Here is a 22,523-nt window from a genome sequence, read left to right on the forward strand (position 1 = left end):
GACAATTTCCTGCCTCCTGCAATCCCCCTCCCCACATGTTACATTCGGACCATAAGACGCACCCTGCACTTTCCTCTCAAATTTGAATGAAGAAAAGTATGTCTTATGGTCCAAAAAATACAGTATATGTTTTATACTTGTGTAATGAGAACGGTGGAGATGGTAGGATTAGAGCTGATAATAGATGTGACTTCTCCATCTGGCTGTGACTTTTACAATATTTGTTTCAGGGTGAAGATCTGACCCATATTAATACTACAGAGACATATGTGAGGGATGATGAGCGGTGTAAAGAGGAGATTCCTGCATATGACTACCCAGGTGAGTAGTAACAACTAAATGCAGAGAAGTCACAGATTTTTCTCAGTCACCGGCTGTGACTGCTTTATCAATGGTGTAGTCCGGTCGTATCACAATCGTGTGATCACCATTTTGCCTGTAGACCACAACATTCTGCTCCATTTGGAAATGTTGAAATTACTTTGTGAAATTGATAAATCCTTTTCTATAGAAGGTACAACCGGGAGTATTCTCCTACCCCTGGGATTAGGAGACGCTGACCGCTAGCTGCTGAGATCTGTTAGTTAGAAAGCCAAATGGCGTTAGAAAATCACTTGATGAAAAATATTATGATGGGCATGTAAGAGAAAGCGGAGGGTAATGATGCTGTTGGCTTCCTAGATCCCTGATATCTTATTGGATGAATCTACCTTCTCTCCCTTCTGTGCTGCTGAATGTTCTCATATGGTCCCTACAAGACCAGGTCCAGTCTTTCTGGCCAAACTTCACTTTTATGATCGACATTAACCTTTTAGTGACAGCCAGTTTTTACAATTCTGACCACTGTCAGTTTATGAGGTTATAGCTCTGGGACACTTCAGTTTATCCTACTGATTCTGAGAATGTTTTTTCATGACATATTGTACTTCATTAGTGGTAAAATTTCTCCGATATAACTTGCAATTTTCAAACTTTTGTACACTTAAATTAGAGTGGTGTCACACAAAATAGTTAACAAATAACATTTGCCACATGTCTACTTTACATCAGCACAATTTTGGAAAATAATTTTTTATGTTAGGATGTTATAAGGGTTAAATGTTGACCATCGATTTCTTATTTTTCCAACGAAATTTACAAAACCATTTGTTTTTAGTGACCACCTCATATATGAAGTGAGCTTGGGGGGTCAATATAACAGAAAATAAATTTACTTTGGAACCGTTTTTTTAATTTCACAAGGGTATCAGGAAATTGGACCACAAAATGTGTTGTGCAATTTCTCCCACATACCCCATATATGGGAAAAAAGCCATTGTTTGGGTGCACGGCATGGCTTAGAAGGGAGGGAGCACCGTTTGAATTTTTGAACGCAAAATTGGCTGGTATCAATGGTGGTGCCATATTGCGTTTGGAGACCCCCTGATGTACCTAAACTGGAACCCCCCAATTCTATCTCCAACCCTAGCCCCAACACACCCCTAATCCCAACCATAACCACAACCTTAGCCCAACCCTAACCCTAACTTTAGCCCTAACTCTAATGGGAAAATGGAAATAAATACATTTTTTTTATTTTATTATTTTTAACCTAACTAAGGGGGTGATAAAGGGGGATTGATTTACAATTTTTTTTATTTTGATCACTGTGATAGACTCTATCTCAGTGATCAAAATTAACCAATAGGAAAAATTTCCTATTGTTGCCGGGTGTCGGCTGGCAGATCTCAGTGGACTTCCTACGCGCCTGCAATTTTCTCCCGTAAGAAGATGTCGGCGGCTCAAGGGACTTCACGGGAGGATGCAGGGACAAAGGAGGTACCGGGGGGATATCGGGGGACCCTATTTCTCTCTCCTCTGATGTGCGATCACATCAGAGGAGAGAGAAATTAAAAGGAAAATCAGACCTTTTTTTTGCGGTCAACGTTATACCGTTAATAACGGTGATCGCAATTCTGGGGTTGGTAAAAAACCGACCCAAATCATGTTCTCTGGGGTCTCAGCTAGCCAAGAAATTCCTACTCTGGGGAGCGCTATACCATTATTCCTCAGTGCCGTTAAAAAGCGATGCTGTGGTTTAAGTACCTTTTATTCAGTCGCCATGACAGCACCAACGAGAGGGGATCCACCCTTCGGGACAGGAAACCTACAGACATAAAAGGGCGGTACCTCTCTCCCGCATAAGTTGGTTTCCTGTTCCTTTCAGGGGATCCCTTTAGACATACCTTATGAAGAAAGTGACGACTGAAGATTGACCCAGGCCCGACAGGCCAGTTCAGGAGGCAGAGGTTCCCTTCCTCCTTCTGTCCGGTGTGCTCAAGGTGCCACACCACAGAGGGCTCTGGGGGTAAGCAGCAGCAAGAGAAAGCAGCAGCAGGAGAAAGCAGCCTTCAGGGAAAGCGCTTGCTTTAGATGATCCATTGCCGTGTGTACAAGAATATGGGGAGGGGCCTCCCAGGGGCGTGCGGAGTATGTACCGGGCAGATCACCCAGATTGGCCCTGCTGACCCTGTCCAGGGGAAGTACCTTGTGGGGAAGCCGGCTAGATAAGGAATCTGTTTGTGCTGCCATGTGCTTCTCAGCCATCTTGTAATATGGAGTCTCATGAGCAAGAAGAGCTGCAGCACTCTCCAGAGCAGCAGTGTCAAGAGAAGCCCCAAGCACCGCCCAGCGGCGGTCTAGTGGTAGTAGTTGCCCTGGAGGAGATAGAACCAGTCAAAAGTCTAAGCCTGGCAAGTCCTCAAGCTGTAGGGATGAATCACTGGCTGAGAAGGATCCCCCACAGACTACGGTATCATTTTTTACTATACCATGGGTAAGTGATCTTTCAGAAAGTTCACTTGGTGATATCTTGTCTCCCCTTATGTACCCTCTCTCCTTATCTATCAGGGATAAAAAAAAATGGTCCGTTAAAGCTAAACATAGGGAATGTGCTGAATGTGGCGTTCCCCTTCCAGACAGCCACGCTAACAAGCTATGCAGACCATGTATTCAGAGTTTGATAGCGGATGAGACACCAGACTTTGCCACCAGCCTAAAACAAATGGTCAGACAGGAGGTCAAGGGTTCGGTGAAATCCCTGTCTCAGGATAGAGGCGTTAAAGAAAGAGAGCTCAGGTCCCCTATTTCAATTGACGAGAGTGACTCAGAGGAGCTAAGATCAGACTCTCTCCATTCGTCCTCATCATCTTCAGAAGGCGAATCCGGCCATTCTTGTTTTATTTTGACCAGATAGATCGTTTGGTTAAACCAGTAAATAATACTATGGGATTGAGGAAACCCAATCAGAGAGATCGGTACAGGATAAAATGTTTAAAGGACTAGACCGGAAAGCTCATAGGTGTTTTCCTGTGGTTAACAAGATAAGCTCCCTTATTACACGGGAATGGAAGAAACCTGAAAGAAAAGGTTCTCTTCGGCCATCCTTTAAAAGAAAGTATCCATTTGAGGAGGCGGCATCTTCTGCATGGGCTAAGGCCCCAAAACTTGATGCGGCTGTGGCTAAGGCTTCCAAAAAAGCTTCCCTACCATTTGAAGATTTAGGGACTTTAAAGGACCCACTAGATAGAAGGGCTGATGTGTTCCTTAAAGGAGCCTGGGAAACATCAGCAGGAGCTCTCAGACCTTCAATCGCAGCCACTTGTACAGCACGATCTCTAATGATATGGCTAGACCGCTTTGAGGACCAACTTAAAGACAAGATTCTTAGAGATGAAATCTTACCCTCTTTTCCTTCCCATAATCTAGGGAGCAGCGGCTTACTTTTCTGATGCTTCGGCAGTTTCTGTAAAACTAGCAGCTCGTAGAGCCATATGGCTGAAATGTTGGCCGGGGGATATGCAGGCCAGATCCAAGCTGTGCAGCATTCCATGTGAAGGGAGACATCTATTCGGCTCAGTTCTGGATGAACTACTGGAAAAAGCGGGCGATAGTAAAAAACGGTTCCCTTACTTAGGAAGACCTCCATACAGACGGGATACTAATAGAAGGCGGTTCGATCGTACAAGGTCTACTAGAGAAAGAACCAGATATGATGCCAATAGGAGGAAAGGTAGAGGTTTTATGTTCAACTCCTACCGGGACAATAGAAAACCACAATGACTGCCGGACCAGGTGGAAGGCAGTCTCTTGGCCTTCTACCCGGCCCGGTTAAACATTTCTAATAGCCCATGGGTGCTAAGCATTATTAAGACAGGGCTAAAATTTGATTTTCAGAGGATACCTCAGACTGTTTCTTTTAACGCCCATCCGTTCTTCACCTACAGAACAACGGGCGCTGGAATCGGAGGCCCAGGAACTTCAACAAAAGGGTGTATTGATTAAAGTTCCTGAAGCACAAAGAGGTAAAGGGTTTTACTCCCCCCTCTTCTTGATTAAAAAGCCAGATGGTTCCTTTTGTACTATTATTAACCTAGAAGGTCTAAATAAATTCTTACTGGTCCACTCGTTCAAGATGGAGTCTGTTAAAACAGCAATAAAGCTACTGTTTAACAATTGTTTCATGGTAGTCTTAGATCTCAAAGACGCCTATTATCATGTCCCTATACACACAGATCACCAATAGTTTTTAAGAGTAGCAGTTTCGCTGAGCGGCACTGTAGAACACTTCCAGTTCAGAGCACTCCCCTTTGGAGTTGCGATTGCTTGCCGCGTTTTCACTAAAATAATGGTGGAGGTCATGGCACATCTACATGAACAAGATGTTCTAGTGGTTCTATACCTGGATGACTTATTGATTGTAGGACACTCAGAATCACACTGCTCGGCCCAATAAGGGAAAGTAATATCAGCCTTACAAAGATTGGGGTGGATTATTAATTTTAAAAAGTCACGATTACAACCCACAAGAGTACAGGAATTCTTGGGTCTCATCATAGACTCCAGATTGCAGGAATGCCGCCTACCAGGGACAAAGGTGGACAATATTTGGCGGAAGATGCTCAGGGTGGTTAATAATCTGACAGTCACACTAAAGAGGGCAATCTCACTGTTAGGCTCACTCACGTCATGCATCCCGGCAGTCCTTTGGGCCCAGTACCACACTAGAACCCTACAGTGGGATGTACCGTGCAATGCTAGTCGTCTAGAGGGCCACCTTGCGAATAGATTTTCCTTGTCCACCTCTTCTATACAAGCCCTACGTTGGTGGTTGCACATACCAAACCTGCGGACAGGGGTTCCCTGGATAAACCATATATCCCAAGTGATAACTACGGATGCTAGCCACAGGGGTTGGGGAGCACACATGGGTGATTTGTGGGTCCAGGGGATTTGGACACAATCCGAACAAACCTTATCGTCCAACCTTAAAGAGTTATTAGCGGTAGAACGAGCTCTTAGTCATTTCCTTATGTCCCTACAGGGCCAACACCTCAGGCTATTTTCAGACAACCAGGTAACTGTAGCCTACATTAACCATCAAGGGGGAACTCGGTCCAGATCATTAATGGAAGTGGCGGATCGTATCTTTCAGATAGCCGAGGTTCATCTACTGTCATTCACGTCTCTTCACATAAAAGGAAAACACAACATCTTGGCTGATTACTTAAGTCGCAACAGACTCAGACAAGGAGATTGGGTCCTGAATCAGGCTGTCTTCAATCAGATCAGGCTTTTATGGGGGTACCCAGACAAAGACCTCTTCGCCAACAATGAAAACAGAAAGATACATCGATTCTGCTCCTTAGATCCCAAAGAAAACCCGTATGCAGTGGACGCCCTCCTAATTCCATGGCATTTCAATCTAGCCTATGCCTTTCCCCCATTGAACTTAATCCCGCTAGTTTTGAGGAAGATACGGGAAGACAAAGCTCGGATAATCTTAATAGCACCATTCTGGCCCAAGAGACCATGGTTCCCCTGTCTGAGAAAGATGTCCATTTCTCAACCCTGGATTCTTTCGGCGCTTCCAGACCTCCTTTCCCAAGGTTCGATTCTCCATCCATGAGTGTCCAATTTACATCTGACGGCGTTGAATTTGAAAGGGCGTTACTGAGAGAGAGGGGGTTTTCTCAGGAACTTGATAATACCTTGCTAAAAAGCAGGAAGGCTTCTACACCAAATATTTGTTAGACTCTGGAAAGGATTTTTGACAGTCTCAGGATTGAGGATTAGTCAAAAAGCCTGTATTAGTAAGATTTTGGAAATCCTGCAAAGGGGTTTAGAGATGGACTAGCTACAAGCACTCTTAGAGTTCAAGTGTCTGCTCTAGGAGAACTATACAATTGTAATTTAGCTAGCAATTACTTGGTTGCTAGATTCTTCAAAGGCAGCGGCTAGGTCAAGACCCATTGTCAAACAAAAACTAGCTCTGTGGGATCTAAACCTGGTACTTAGAGCTTTAACTGAAGCCCCCTTTGAACCTATTGAATCTGCTCCGATAAAAGTCCTGTCCTTTAATACAGCCCTGTTAGTTGCCCTCGCATCGGCAAGGAGGGTTAGTGATCTGCAGGCCCTCTCTAGACAGCCTCCATACATTCAGTTTAGAGAAGATAGAGTGGTGTTAAAAACAGATCCTCTTTACGGATCTGGGCAGCACGGTGGCGCAGTGGTTAGCACTACAGCCTTGCAGCGCTGGGGTCCTGGGTTCTAACCCCACCCAGGACAACATCTGCAAAGAGTTTGTATGTTCTCTCCGTGTTTGCGTGGGTTTCCTCCGGGTACTCCGGTTTCCTCCCACATTCCAAAGACATACTGATAGGAATTCTAGATTGTGAGCCCAATCGGGGACAGTGATGATAATGTGTGCAAAACTGTAAAGCGCTGCGGAATATGTTAGCGCTATATAAAAATAAAGATTATTATTATTATTATTACCTTCCAAAGGTAGCGTTAAAGTTCCACAGACTACAGGAGATAGTTCTCCCCTCTTTTTGTCCTAATCCCTCTAATCAAAAGGAAATCAAACTTCATTCGTTAGATGTAAAAAGATGCCTGCGCAGATATATTTCAGTTACAGACTCGTACAAGAAAGATAATTCCTTATTTGTATCCTTTCAGGGAGTTAGGAAAGGACTTAGAGTGTCCAAAAACACCTTAATACAGGAAAGATATACACCTTAGGCAGTTGGATTAGAGAAGGGATTTCAGAAAATTCCGGAAGGTATAAGAGCTCACTCCACTCGAGCTATGGCAACATCCTGGGCGGAGAGGTCGGAGGTATCAATTGAGGACATTTGTAAGGCGGCCACATGGTCATCTCCGTCTACTTTCTTTAAGTATTATAGACTAGATCTAGGTGCTTCCTCTGATCTCACATTTGGAAGAAAGGTGCTGGAGGCAGTAGTCCCTCCCTAAGACTCTTTTCTCTGTAATTCTCTTGTTAATGCTGTCATGGCGACTGAATAAATGCTCAAGCTACTTACCGGTAGCAGTGTTTTTCTGGAGCCCATGACAGCACCTTTATATTCCCTCCCTTGCTTTCTTGTATGGCCTAACACCTTTTTGTTTCTTTGGAGCCTTAAGTTACTCACATGGGTGAAGTGTAAAAGTTATTTATGTGCTACTAACCAAGGAGGTCCTCTCATGCTCTATAATCCAACTGATGCGGGAGAGAGGAACCACCCTTTTATGTCTGTAGGTTTCCTGTCCCCGAAGGGCGGATTCCCTCTCGTTGGTGCTGTCTTGGGCTCCTGAAAAACACTGCTACTGGTAAGTAGCTTGAGTATTTAACTGCCACCATTAAAAGGCTTATCGGCGATCGTTAAGGGGTTAAATGTGCAGTCAGGGCCAAGTGTGAATTTCTGTACAATAATAAGAGTTTCCCTTTATCCTGACTTTTCAATTTCTTTAAAAACCAACTAACTTCAAGGAGGATTGTGATTAATTACATAAAAAACATTACACTTGTCTCATGATATATTTCTAAGCTGTGCATGGCTGATGACTTTAATATACATTTATTTATGCCTGCAGAAGATGTTCGCATGGCTCAAGCCCTGGTTTCACTCCACGTCATAAATTACATTCTGTTTTCAATCCTAAGGAATTCAGATTAATGCACAATCTCTCCTGAAATGGGGTTGCTAATACATTCTCTACTCTTATCTTTGACTATCTAATATTTCTTCTTGAAACTCATCTGACAGAAAATATTGGTCCTTAAGATACTTTAAATTGCCAAGAATCAACAAGCCCCACTACTCCAGAGAGGTTTCACCACTAGTTACTCATTTTTTACTGATGAAGATTGTTCAGTTTCACTTCAGTAGATGTGTTATTGTCTATAGTCACAGTTTTTAACTACAGTAGTTAGTTCCCAAAATACTCTGATAACCAGATCCTGCAGCCAGTTTTGTATTCCTAATCAGTGCCCATTTTTCAAATCTGACGTGAGTCACTTTACCTGGTGATAATTTTAGAATTCTTCACAAAATATAAGCCTCATTTCATTTTTTTTCACTTTCACAAAGAATAATAGCAAAGAGATGGACCTCACAAATTATTTTACAACTTCTCTTGTATCTGACAATACCCTATATATGGTTGTACATTACTGTCTGGACACATTTCAGGGTTGATAAGGGAATGAGCGCCATTTAGATATTTGAATCCAGATCATACTGGAGCAGCTTGCATACACAGGGAGCAGCTCAAAAGATGGCCACCACAAACAGGCTTGGCGCTATCTACTCCATTTTCCTGATCCCAGGGATTGTCTTGCTCATCACCCTTTAACACCTCTACATAGATCTGGACTTACGTAGAGACCCCCCCTGGCTTGGGCCACAGTGTTGCCTGCTGTTCGGTGGTGTGAAATGGGAAGAACAATAGGTTGCCGGATCAGAACCAGTAAAGGCCCCTTCACATTTAGCGACGCTGCAGCGATACCGACAACGATCCGAATCGCTGCAGCGTCGCTGTTTGGTCGCTGGAGAGCTGTCACACAGACCGCTCTCCAGCGACCAACGATGCCGGTAACCAGGGTAAACATCGGGTAACTAAGCGCAGGGCCGCGCTTAGTAACCCGATGTTTACCCTGGTTACCATGCTAAAAGTAAAAAAAAAACAAACAGTACATACTTACCTACAGCCGTCTGTCCTCCAGCGCTGCGCTCTGCTTCTCTGCTCTCCTCCTGTACTGTCTGGGAGCCGGAAAGCAGAGCGGTGACGTCACCGCTCTGCTTTCCGGCTCACAGCCAGTACAGGAGGAGTGCAGAGCGCAGCGCTGGAGGACAGACAGCTGTAGGTAAGTATGTACTGTTTGTTTTTTTTTACTTTTAGCATGGTAACCAGGGTAAACATCGGGTTACTAAGCGCGGCCCTGCGCTTAGTTACCCGATGTTTACCCTGGTTACCAGTGAAGACATCGCTGGATCGGTGTCACACACGCCGATCCAGCGATGTCTCCAGGGAGTCCAGCGACTAAATAAAGTTCTGGACTTTATTCAGCGACCAACGATCTCCCAGCAGGGGCCTGATCGTTGGTCGCTGTCACACATAACGATTTCATTAACGATATCGTTGCTACGTCACAAATAGCAACGATATCGTTAACAATATCGTTATGTGTGAAGGTACCTTAAGGCAGAGAAAATGCTAAATCAGAAGAGATAAGAGTAGTCAGCAAACAGGCTGGAATCACAGCAGGAAATACACAAGCCGTGAACTGAGCATAGGGGACTGCACAAGAGGAGAACAAGTCTGTATCTAGAAGCTTCCTTCAATATGCTTTGAGCTTTCATAGAATATGGTGCTATCCAATTGGCTGAATCATGGAGCATATTAGTTCAGCTAGACAGCACATACACCCATACTGCCAGACTCAATGGTACTACTTGTCCTAGGCACCCTAATCTTAGTGGCGGAATCGAGTCTATGTCGTTCAGAGCTTCTGGTTCCAATGCCTACTCCATTACCAGCCCCACCTGCCATATGAATAAGGAAACGCCTGACGAAATCATAGGAGCTGATCCCAGAAGAGATGTGACACACCAACTACAGAAGCCCTAATATGTCAAAATTTCAGAAAATCGGAGCTGTACAAATCCCAATAAAATAACTCCATTTTGGAAATTATAACCCTCAGAGAACTAATCTATTGGAGTAGTGACTATTTTTGATTCCACAGGCACATTCCGGAAATTAGCACCCAGTTTATGTGGGAGAAAAAAATTGCAAATATGCCATTTTTGTACCCAATTAAAATTTTGTTACTTTGATTGTGCTCCAGTAGATACACACACCGTAAATTAAGGTGGTTCTTCTCACTATTGTAATACCAAATACATTTGGTTTGGGCACACTGAAAGGCTCAGAAGCGAGGGGGAAATTTGACTTTAGGAGAGTGGTTATTGCTAGAGATGAGCGGTGTTCGAGTCGAACTGTTCGCCAATTTCAAATTCAAGCTGTTTTGGGCGGTGTCCGAGTCGCTCGACGAACCCGAACAATTTGCTTAAAATTCGGCTGTTCGAGTTTCTATTCGATAACTGTTCGTTCAGCAAAAGCCTTGCTTGATTTGCACATTAAAACTGTTTATCATTGTTAATAGACTGAAATAACGCCGATCTCCATTTTTTTTTTCTTTGCCTCATTTACAGTGGGGTGGTGCAGCCTCAGCCTATTAGCAGTGCACACACACAGCAATGTGCATGTGATGCACACAAGCAAGGGTATGTGTCATTGGCTGTGTATGTCACATGTCCTTGCCCTATAAGAACCAGCCATTTGCCCCGTCGCCACCATTTCCTCACTGCTGCAGCTTAGTGTTAGACAGCTGCTGCTGTGGCCGCTATACAAAGAGTGTTTTTTTGGAGCGAATTGTCAGAGAGATTTTCAGGGTAGGTTACAGCAGTTCATAGCACTGTTTGCCAGGCAGGTCTGTGCCAGTGCTGTGCAAGTGTTTGTCACAGCATTTGGAGTAATCTAGCTCAGCCAATCCTTTTGGGCTAATGGCATTTTCCGATAGTCATCTGAGTAGCCCGCCTGTGAAACTAACTACACCACCTGTTTATCTCTATTTTCACTGCATCTAATCCAGTTAACCCCTTTCTGACATTAGACGTACTATCCCGTCGAGGTGGGGTGGGCCCCTATGACCACCGACGGGATAGTACGTCATACGCGATCGGCCACGCTCACGGGGGGAGCGCGGCCGATCGCGGCCGGGTGTCAGCTGCCTATTGCAGCTGACATCCGGCACTATGTGCCAGGAGCAGTCACGGACCGCTCCCGGCACATTAACCCCCGGCACACCGCGATCCAACATGATCGCAATGTGCCGGCGGTACAAGGAAGCATCGCGCAGGGAGGGGGCTCCCTGCGGGCTTCCCTGAGACCCCCACAGCAATGCGATAGGATTGCGTTGCTGCGAGGGTCTCCCTACCTCCCTCCCTGTAGCAGGCCCGGATCCAAGATGGCCGCGGCATCCGGGTCCTGCAGGGAGGGAGGTTGCTTCACAGAGCCTGCTCAGAGCAGGCACTATGAAGCCTGCAGGGCTCTGAGACAGATCGGTGATCTGACAGAGTGCTGTGCAAACTGTCAGATCACCGATCTGTGATGTCCCCCCCTGGGACAAAGTAAAAAAGTTAAAAAAAAATTCCAAATGTGTAAAAAAAAAAATAAAAAAAATTATTCCTAAATAATGAAAAAAAAATATATATTATTCCCATAAATACATTTCTTTATCTAAATAAAAAAAAAAACAATAAAAGTACACATATTTAGTATCGCCGCATCTGTAAAGACCCCACCTATAAAACCGGCTCACTAGTTAACCCCTTCAGTAAACACCGTAAGAAAAAAGAAAAAAAAAACGAGGCAAAAAACAACGCTTTATTATCATACCGCCGAACAAAAAGTGGAATAACACGCGATCAAAAAGACAGATATAAATAACCATGGTACCGCTCAAAACGTCATCTTGTCCCGCAAAAAATGACCCGCCATACAGCATCATCAGCAAAAAAATAAAAAAGTTATAGTCCTGAGAATAAAGCGATGCAAAAATAATTATTTTTTCTATAAAATAGTTTTTATCGTATAAAAGCGCCAAAACATAAAAAAATGATATAAATGAGGTGTCGCTGTAATCGTACTGACCCGAAGAATAAAACTGCTTCATCAATTTTACCAAACGCGGAACGGTATAAACGCCTCCCCCAAAAGAAATTCATGAATAGGTGGTTTTTGGTCATTCTGCCCCACAAAAATCGGAATAAAAAGCGATCCAAAAATGTCACGTGCCCGAAAATGTTACCAATAAAAACGTCAACTCGTCCCGCAAAAAACAAGACCTCACATGACTCTGTGGACCAAAATATGGAAAATTTATAGCTCTCAAAATGTGGTAACGCAAAAAATATTTTTTGCAATAAAAAGCGTCTTTCAGTGTGTGACGGCTGCCAATCATAAAAATCTGCTAAAAAACCCGCTATAAAAGTAAATCAAACCCCCCTTTCATTTTCCCATTAGGGTTAGGGCTAGGGTTAGGGCTAGGGTTAGGGTTGGGGCTAGGGTTAAGGCTACAGTTAGGGTTGGGGCTAAAGTTACGGTTAAGGTTGGGGCTAAAGTTAGGGTTGGGGCTAAAGTTACGGTTAGGGTTTAGATTACATTTACAGTTGGGAATAGGGTTGGGATTAGGGTTAGGGGTGTGTCAGGGTTAGAGGGGTGGTTAGGGTTACTGTTGAGATTAGGGTTAGGGGTGTGTTTGGATTAGGGTTTCAGTTATAATTGGGGGGTTTCCACTGTTTAGGCACATCAGGGGTTCTCCAAACGCGACATGGCGTCCGATCTCAATTCCAGCCAATTCTGCGTTGAAAAAGTAAAACAGTGCTTCTTCCCTTCCGAGCTCTCCCGTGTGCCCAAACAGGGGTTTACCCCAATATATGGGGTATCAGCGTACTCAGGACAAATAGGACAACTTTTGGGGTCCAATTTCGGCTGTTACCCTTGGGAAAATACAAAACTGGGGGCTAAAAAATAATTTTTGTGGGAAAAAAAAAGATTTTTTATTTTCACGGCTCTGCGTTATAAACTGTAGTGAGACACTTGGGGGTTCAAAGTTCTCACAACACATCTAGATAAGTTCCCTGGGGGGTCTAGTTTCCAATATGGGGTCACTTGTGGGGGGTTTCTACTGTTTAGGTACATTAGGGGCTCTGCAAGCGCAATGTGACACCTGCAGACCATTCCATCTAAGTCTGCATTCCAAATGGAGCTCCTTCCCTTCCGAGCCCTCCCAAGCGCCCAAACAGTGGTTCCCCCCACATATGGGGTATCAGCGCACTCAGGACAAATTTGACAACAAATTTTGGGGTCCAATTTCTCCTGTTACCCTCGGGAAAATACAAAACTGGGGGCTAAAAAAAATAATTTTTGTGGGAAAAAATATTTGTTTTATTTTTACGGCTCTGCATTATAAACTTCTGTGAAGCCTTTGGTGGGTCAAAGCGCTCAAAACACATCTAGATAAGATCCTTAGGGGGTCTTCTTTCCAAAATGGTGTCACTTGTGGGGGGTTTCAATTTTAAGGCACATCAGTGGCTCTCCAAACGCAACATGTCGTCCCATCTCAATTCCTGTCAATTTTGCATTGAAAAGTCAAACGGCGCTACTTCCCTTCCGAGCTCTCCCATGCGCCCAAACAGTGGTTTACCCCCACATATGGAGTATCAGCGTACTCAGGACAAATTGTACAACAATGGGGTCCAATTTCGGCTCTTACCCTTGGGAAAATAAAAAATTGGGGGTGAAAAGATCATTTTTGTGAAAAAATATGATTTTTTATTTTTACGGTTCTGCATTATAAACTTCTGTGAAGCACTTGGTGGGTCAAAGTGCTCACCACACCTCTAGATAAGTTCCTTAGGGGGTCTACTTTCCAAAATGGTGTCACTTGTGGGGGGTTTCAATGTTTAGGCACATCAGGGGCCCTCCAAACGCAACATGGTGTCCCATCTCGATTCCAGTCAATTTTGCATTGAAAAGTCAAATGGTGCTCCTTCGCTTCCGAGCTCTGTCATGCGCCCAAACAGTGGTTTACCCCCACATATGGGGTATCGGTGTACTCAGGACAAATTGTACAACAACATTTTCTCCTGTTACCCTTGGTAAAATAAAACAAATTGGAGCTGAAGTAAATTTTTTGTGAAAAAAAGTTAATGTTCATTTTTATCTAAACATTCCAAAAATTCCTGTGAAGCACCAGAAGGGTTAATAAACTTCTTGAATATTGGTTTGAGCACCTTGAGGGGTGCAGTTTTTAAGAATGGTGTCACACTTGGGTATTTTCTATCATATAGACCCCTCAAAATGACTTCAAATGAGATGTGGTCCCTAAAAAAAATGGTGTTGTAAAAATTTGAAATTGCTGGTCAAATTTTAACCCTTATGACTCCCTAACAAAAAAAAATTTTGGTTCCAAAATTGTGCTGATGTAAAGTAGACATGTGGGAAATGTTACTTATTAAGTATTTTGTGTGACATATCTCTGTGATTTAATTGCATAAAAATTCAAAGTTGGAAAATTGCGAAATTTTCATAATTTTCATAATTTTCGCCAAATTTCCGTTTTTTTCACAAATAAACGCAGGTACTATCAAAGAATTTTTACCACTATCATGAAGTACAATATGTCACGAGAAAACAATGTCAGAATCACTGGGATCCGTTGAAGCGTTCCAGAGTTATAACCTCATAAAGGGACAGTGGTCAGAATTGTAAAAATTGGCCTGGTCATTAACGTGCAAACCACCCTTGGGGGTAAAGGGGTTAATAGTTTAGGGCCTAGGAGCAGTGTCTGCACGTCAGCAGAGTAGCCCGCCTGTGAAACAAACTATACCGCCTGTGTATCTCTATTTTCACTGCATCTAATCCAGTTATTAGTTTAGGGCCTAGGAGCAGTGTCTGCACGTCAGCAGAGTCAGTCCCTCAGATGTGGACAAGTAAAAGACCATTTTCTCCTAGCCTTGACAAAGCTAAGAGGTTGAATTTCTCCATCGGCAAGCTGTTAGCTACAGAAATGCTGCCTTTCCGCCTGGAGGACACAGAGGATTTTCAAGACCTTATGTCCGTCGCAGTGCCCCAGTACCAGATGCCCAGTCGCCACTACTTCTCAAAGAAAGCTGTGCCTGTGCTACACCAGCATGTCGCACACAACATCACCGCTTCCCTGAGAAACTCTGTGTGTGACAGGGTGCATTTCACCACAGACACTTGGACGAGTAGACATGAACAGGGGCGTTACATGTCGGTGACCGGGCACTGGGTAGCTACGGCGACATCAGGAGAAGGGGCTGCTGTCCAAGTCTTGCCGTCGCCACGAGTTGCTCGTCGATCCTCTGTATCTAGAAGTTCCTCCACTGCTTCTACCTCCTCAACCTCCTCTCGGTCCTCCACCTGCACCCAAAGCCTGTCTGGTAATACCGCGTTGTAACTGCGCAGAAGGAATCCTGCACACCTCCTCACTATGCTGTCACCAGGGCTCAACGGCATCAGGCAGTGTTTACATTGAAATGTCTGGGAAATGTGAGTCACACAGCTGAGGAGTTGTGGTCAGCTCTGGAGACTGAGTTCCATCAATGGTTGTCTCCACTCAACCTGCAGCCAGGGAACGCTGTGTGCGACAATGCTGCAAACCTGGGTGCGGCCCTTCGCCAGGGCAATATCACTCACGTGCCTTGTATGGCTCACATTTTGAACTTTGTTGTCCAGCAATTTTTATCCCACTATCCCAGACTAGATGGGCTTCTGCAGAGGGCACGGTCGCTGTGTGCTCACTTCCGCCGTTCGCATCCCGCAGCTCGATGACTTGCATCTCTACAGAAGTCGTTGGGCCTGCCAGTGCACCCGCTGAAATGCGATGTGCCCACACGGTGGAATTCAACTCTGCACATGTTGCAGCGACTGTGGCAGCACCAACAAGCCCTGGTGTAATACGTTATGACGTATAGCCTGGGCCAACAAGATCAAGAGGTGGGGCAAATCACGCTGCAGGAGTGGTCTCAGATCAGGGACCTATGCACCCTTCTGCACAGTTTTGAAATAGCAACGAAGATGTTTAGTGCTGACGATGCCATTATCAGCATGACCATTCCGGTGATTTACATGCTGGAGCACACCTTACACAGTGTTCGGAGTCAGGTGGTGGAACAAGAGGAGCAGGAACAGGAGGAGTCGTATGCTGAAGGGATCATTTCTCCAAGGTCAAGAAGGTTGGCAGCACCAAGGCGGCTGGCATTGGCGTTTGGGGGAGAGGGGTTACCGAGGGCGCATGGTAGCAGCCAAACTGTTGAAGGTGCAGGAGGTGAGGAAGAAGTGGAGGACAAACTGGCGCTGGGCATGGAAGACTCATCAGATGAGGGAGACCCTGATCAAATTTCTGTTGTGCGAGGTTGGGGGGAGAGGGCAGACGAAGGAAGCATGATTCTCACCTCGCCACCACCAAGACAACAAGGACTTGGTCCTCCTGGATGCGCAAGACACATGAGTGCCTTCTTGCTGCAGTACCTGCAACATGACCCACGGATTGTCAGGATCCGAAGTAATGCTGACTACTGGGTTGCCACACTATTAGATCCCCAATACATAAGCAAATTTGGCAAAATAATTCCTGCCATAGAAAGGGATTCACGCATGCAGTAGTATCAGCAGAGACTGTTACAGAATCTAACATCTGCTTTTCCACAAAACACCAGTGGTGCGCGTAGTCAATCTCTGAGTTCTAACTTGCCAACCGTGGGACATCATTCAAACCGTAACAGTAACATCGTATCTGGAGGTAACAGCAATTTTTTCCAATCGTTTCAAGATTTTTTTTAGACCATCCTTTGCAAGGCCACAGGAGGCAAGAAGTCTGACGCACAGCCAACGCCTAGAGAGGATGGTACAAGAGTATCTCCAAGTTAACATCGATGCCATGACTGTGGAACTGGACCCTTGCTCATTTTGGGCTTCCAATCTTGAAAAATGGCCTGAGCTCGCCACTCACACCTTGGAGATCTTGTCGTGCCCCGCAGCCAGCGTTCTCTCTGAACGTGTGTTCAGCGCTGCTGGTGGTGTGCTGACAGATAAGCGCACGTGGCTGTCCAGTGACAATGTAGACAGACTAACGTTCATCAAGATGAACAAATCCTGGATCCGCAAGGACTTTTCTACCCCTGTGTCATCTTGGGGAGACTAAAAGCTTGATGATTTTTAAAAATCACCTCACCAACCGTTTTAAAAAGCTCTGGCGAAATTGATGCCACTTAAGTGGTGTCTGTGGCCGAATTTTTGGAAAAAATGGAGACTCTTTTATTTAGTCCCCTTGCTGAGTTTTACATGACGTTGCCATCGTCAATTCCAGGTGGGTGGGGTTGTCTGCAGAGTTGTTTCCTCATACTATGGCCTGGGATTCAGAGGTCTGCTCCAAAGCTTCAGTGTCTGCTAGTCAGCAGAGTAGCCCAGCCACCCACCCCGCCTGTTTACCTAAGTACTATTTTTAATGGCATGTAGCCCAGGAAATCGTTTTGTACCTAATAGCATTTTGTGCTACTCAGTAGAGTACCCCACCCATGAAGCAAGCTATACCGCCTGTTTACCTAAGTACGATTTTTTAATGGCATCTAGCCCAGGAACTCCGTTTGGGCCTAGTAGAATTTAGTGCTACTCAGCAGTGTACCCCACCCATGAAGCAAGCTACACCGCCTGTTGATCTACTGTAATTACTAATTTTTAACTGCATTTGGCCCAGGAAATAGTTTTGTACCTAATAGCATTTTGTGCTACTCAGCAGAGTACCCCACCCATGAAGCAAGCTACACCACCTGTTTACCTAACTACTATTTTGTAACGGCATCTAGCCCAGGAAATCCGTTTGGGCCTAGTAGAATTTAGTGATATTCAGCAGCATACCCCACCCATGAAGCAAGCTACACCGCCTGTTTACCTAACTACTATTTTGTAACGGCATCTAGCCCAGGAAATCCTTTTGGGCCTAGTAGAATTTAGTGATACTCAGCAGCGTACCCCACCCATGAAGCAAGCTACACCTCCTGTTTACCTAACTATGATTTTGTAACGGCATCTAGCCCAGGAAATCCTTTTGGGCCTAGTAGAATTTAGTGATGCTCAGCAGCGTACCCCACCCATGAAGCAACTACACCGCCTGTTGATCTAGTTACTCATTTTTAACTGCATCTAGCCCAGGAAATCGTTTTGTACCTAATAGCATTTTGTGCTACTCAGCAGAACACCCCACCCATGAAGCAAGCTACACCGCCTGTTTACCTAACTACTATTTTGTAACGGCATCTAGCCCAGGAAATCCGTTTGGGCCAAGTAGAATTTAGTGCTACTCAGCAGCGTACCCCACCCATGAAGCAATGTACACCGCCTGTTTACCTAAGTACTATTTTTTAACGGCATCTGGCCCAGGAAATCCTTTTGGGCCTAGTAGCAATTTCTGCTACTCAGCAGAGTACCCCACCCATGAAGCAAGCTACACCGCCTTCTTTCTTTCTCAATCTAACCCCTCGGCTCTGGGGTGTCCACTCTCCCTCCAGCTCTCTCCTTCTCACAGGTGGGATACCGCGTGTTTTCACACTGTGGCGAATCTTTTGGGCCCAGGCATAAGAAGTCGTCGAGGTAATGGATAATATGTGCCGCCTTACAAACGTCCATGACGACACATTCCAGGAAGCAACTAAACGCCTCAAATAGTTAGCAGGATATGGAGCACCCCATGGGCAAACATTGATCTATGTAGTATGCTCCTTCACAGAAGCAGCCTAATGGGAGGACACTATTCAGAGGCAGAGGTAGTAACCGGAACGCCCCCTCAATGTCTGTTTTGGCCATTAGGGTGACCCTTACCAACTTCTTGACCCGCCTGATTGCCTCGTCAAAGGAGGTACAGAGCATAGTACTGTACTTGGTTCCGCGTCGATGTTGTCGTTTACTGACCTGCCCCTTGGATATGACAAATGGTGGATTAGTCTGAATGTATTGGGTTCATTTTTTGGCACAACTCCCAACGGGGGTACCACTACGTCTTCTAAGGAAAGTGTTCTGAATGGACCTGCCGCCATTCTACCTAAAGATACTTATTTTTTTATTTTTTTTGTCAAGACATCTGGGTGTTGGTAGAGTGAGTTTAGATTTTTACTCCAGCCTTTCTTGATTTTTGAAGGGCATGACATGCCTATATCTGTGTCTCCTCCTCCTTTTACTCCTCCACCTCTTTTCTTTTCGCATGACTATATGTATTTGTGACTTTTCCATGTTTGTTGTGTCTTCTGAGCAGTTTGTCAGCTTTTGGACACCTTTTAAAGTGTTTTCTATGTGTTTTCCATGTGTTTGTATGTGTTTGTGTTTGCCTGCCATTGGTTTCAATGGGGTTCGACGGTGTTCCTTGACCGTTCGACGAACAGTTCAGCGAACACCTCCCTGTTTGACGAACCAAACCCGAACACTAGGGAGGTGGCTCAACACTAGTTATTGCTGATCTGTTAATGGAAACCATGTTACTTTTCAAGAGCCTTTGATCCACTAATAATGTTTAAACCTCTGTTTTTCCATTGACAGATGATGGATCTGAGTGAGGACTTGTTTTTTGTTAGATGAATAGAAGTTTTTATTGGTATTATGTTAGTCAACATAACGTTTCTTTGTGGCTTTTTATTCCATATTTAGGAGGCAGAATGAACAAACAGTTGAACACCACGCTCCACTGGTTCATCCTATGAGAGTTTCTTTTAGACTATGAACTGTCATTGTCTTAGTGAAGAATTCAATATTTTTACATAACTTGCCATTTTTACAGACAGTTTAAGTAGAAATGTTAAATGACATTCAAAGATATTTTATTCAAAAATAATAATTGGTTTGTATCTTGGCAGATGACTGTAGCAGGAGATCAGAGGAACAGCTGACATCTTCAATTTTTAAATTGGATGATTTTGAGATCCCACTGGATACAATGGAAGTTAATGTCATTGCTCCAGATATAACATCATCCCTTCACAGCAAAGATCTCTCATCTAGTCCTTTGAAACAGGTCCTGTTTTCTGATTCATTAGTGACAACTAAGGAAAATCAGAGTCACAAAATAAGCATTAAAGTCCAAAATACTCCTAAATTAAAGAAGCCGCTTTCATGTTCAGAATATGGAAACAGGTTTCCCATCGAAAAGTCTTTTCTTAAACATCCAAAAATTCACGCAGTGGAGAAAAGATTTTCTTGTTCCAAGTGTGGAAAATGTTTTAAATACACATCACATCTTGTTAGTCACCAGAGAACTCACACAGGGGAGAAGCCTTTTTCCTGCTTAGAATGTGGGAAATGTTATAACCAGAAATGCAATCTTGTTATACACCGAAGAACTCACACAGGGGAGAAACCTTTTTCATGTTCAGAATGTGGGAAATGTTTTACACAGAAATCAGATTTGGTTAAGCACCAGAGAACACACACAGGAGAGAAGCCTTTTTCATGTTCAGAATGTGGGAAATGTTTTACACAGAAATCAGATTTGGTTAAGCACCAGAGAACTCACACAGGGGAGAAGCCTTTTTCCTGTTCAGAATGTGAGAAATGTTTTAAACAGAAATGCAATCTTGTTATACACCAAAGAACCCACACAGGGGAGAAACCATTTTCATGTTCAGAATGTGGGAAATGTTTTAATGAGAAATCAGATTTGGTAAAGCACCAGAGAACCCACACAGGGGAGAAGCCTTTTTCGTGTTCAGAATGTGGGAAATGTTTCATACAGAAATCAGATTTGGTTAAGCACCAGAGAACTCACACAGGGGAGAAGCCTTTTTCATGTTCTGAATGTGGGAAATGTTTTAACAAGAAATCAGATTTGGTTAAGCACCAGAGAACTCACACAGGGGAAAAGCCTTTTTCCTGTTCAGAATGTGGGAAATGTTTTAACTTTAAAGGGAATCTTGTTATACACCAAAGAACTCACACAGGGGAAAAGCCTTTTTCATGTTCGGAATGTGGGAAATGTTTTAACCAGAAACCAAATCTTATTACTCACCAAAGAACCCACACAGGGGAGAAGGCTTTTTCATCTTCAGAAGCTGGGAAATGTTTTACACAGAAATCAAATTTGGTTAAGCACCAGAAAACTCACACAGCAGAAAAGCCGTTTTCATGTTCAGAATGTGAGAAATGTTTTAACCGGAAAGCGAATCTTGATTGCCACCTGAGAACCCACACAGGGGAGAAACCTTTTCCATGTTCAGAATGTATGAAATGTTTTAATCGGAAATCAGATTTGGATAGGCACCAGAGAACCCACTCAGGGGAGAAACCTTTTTCCTGTTCAAAATGTGGGAAATGTTTTAATCGGAAATCAGATCTTGTTATACACCAGAGAACTCACACAGGGGAGAAGCCTTTTTCATGTAAAGAATGTGAGAAATGTTTTATACAGAAATCAGATTTGGTTAAGCACCAGAGAATTCACACAGGGGAAAAACCTTTTTCCTGTTCAGAATGTGGGAAATGTTTTAACTTTAAAGGGAATTTTGTTACACACCAAAGAACTCACACAGGGGAGAAACCTTTTTCATGTTCGGAATGTGGGAAATGTTTTGTAAAGAAATCATATCTTCTTAGTCACCAAAGAATTCACACAGGGGAGAAGCCTTTTTCATGTTCATAATGTAGGAAATGTTTTCACAAAAAAATGTATTTCTTAAAGGGGTTGCTCATTAGTAGGACAACCCCTTATAATTCCTCATGTTTGGTCTATTTCAAATAAAAATATTAATACTCCCTCTCCGTACCAGTGTCATTCCGGTGTTCTTGGCACTCACGTTCCCGGGGTTCATGTGAGGTTGTTTCAAAATCAGCACTGGCTTCACTGTTCCTGCCTTCAGATATATTGAGCATCAACAGGAAGCTAGGGCCACCACTGCTCTCTGACTTACTTTTATTGTTTGATATGTGCAAAAGTGTAGACAGTGAACTAAGTTTAAGAACACACTTGCTTTCAAAATGCATTTGGTATTCTATTAGTCTTTTCCCTGTGTTCTCTATGATTTTTAAATACATTTTTCCTACATGTTTCAACCAAGAAATAAAAAGACTTTATGATATGACTTTATTTTAACTTTGAAAAAATTAAGAATTCATCATTTTAAACCTGTCTTGGATTTGTAGAGTAGAAGCTGGATCAATCTTTCCTTTTCCAGTTAGAAGGGTTTGTCCCACACAGAGCGAAACCATTATCATACCCACAGTAGAGTGTGAAAAAGAAATTACAAGAAAATCGTATTTTGTTGACCATCAAAAATAACTCCGACTGGGAGACACTACATATTGACAAATTGCACAAAAACATAACAGATAGTCATATAATTAAATGAGAAAAGATAATTACTAGGGATGAACGAACGTGGTTGTTGATACTCTGATATTTATTAACTATCTAAATGTTTGGAAATACTCGGTGAGCATTAGTCGTTGCTCAGATTTAAAGTTTGAATTCCAGCTCCTCATGTTTGGTGTCTGTTACGCAGCCAATAAACATGCAGGGGATTGCCTGCCAGTCACTGTAATGCTGTAGCCATCTTGGTAGTGGCATTACT

The 22,523-nt window shown here is 43.7% G+C and overlaps 1 protein-coding gene across 1 annotated transcript in view; it reads left to right on the top strand.

The window, feature by feature from the left end:
* The window catches only part of LOC138663597 (zinc finger protein 271-like), a 56,533-nt gene extending 34,494 nt beyond the window's left edge, over positions 1–22,039 (top strand). The window contains exons 6-7 of the mRNA XM_069749858.1: positions 231–321; positions 19,818–22,039. Of these exons, the coding sequence (XP_069605959.1) occupies positions 231–321; positions 19,818–21,595 (1,869 nt within the window). The 3' untranslated portion in view covers positions 21,596–22,039. The remainder of the gene's footprint in view (positions 1–230; positions 322–19,817) is intronic.
* The last annotated feature ends 484 nt before the right edge of the window (positions 22,040–22,523 follow it).

Source organism: Ranitomeya imitator, chromosome 2 (assembly GCF_032444005.1).
Source record: "Ranitomeya imitator isolate aRanImi1 chromosome 2, aRanImi1.pri, whole genome shotgun sequence".
Lineage (NCBI taxonomy): Eukaryota > Metazoa > Chordata > Amphibia > Anura > Dendrobatidae > Ranitomeya > Ranitomeya imitator.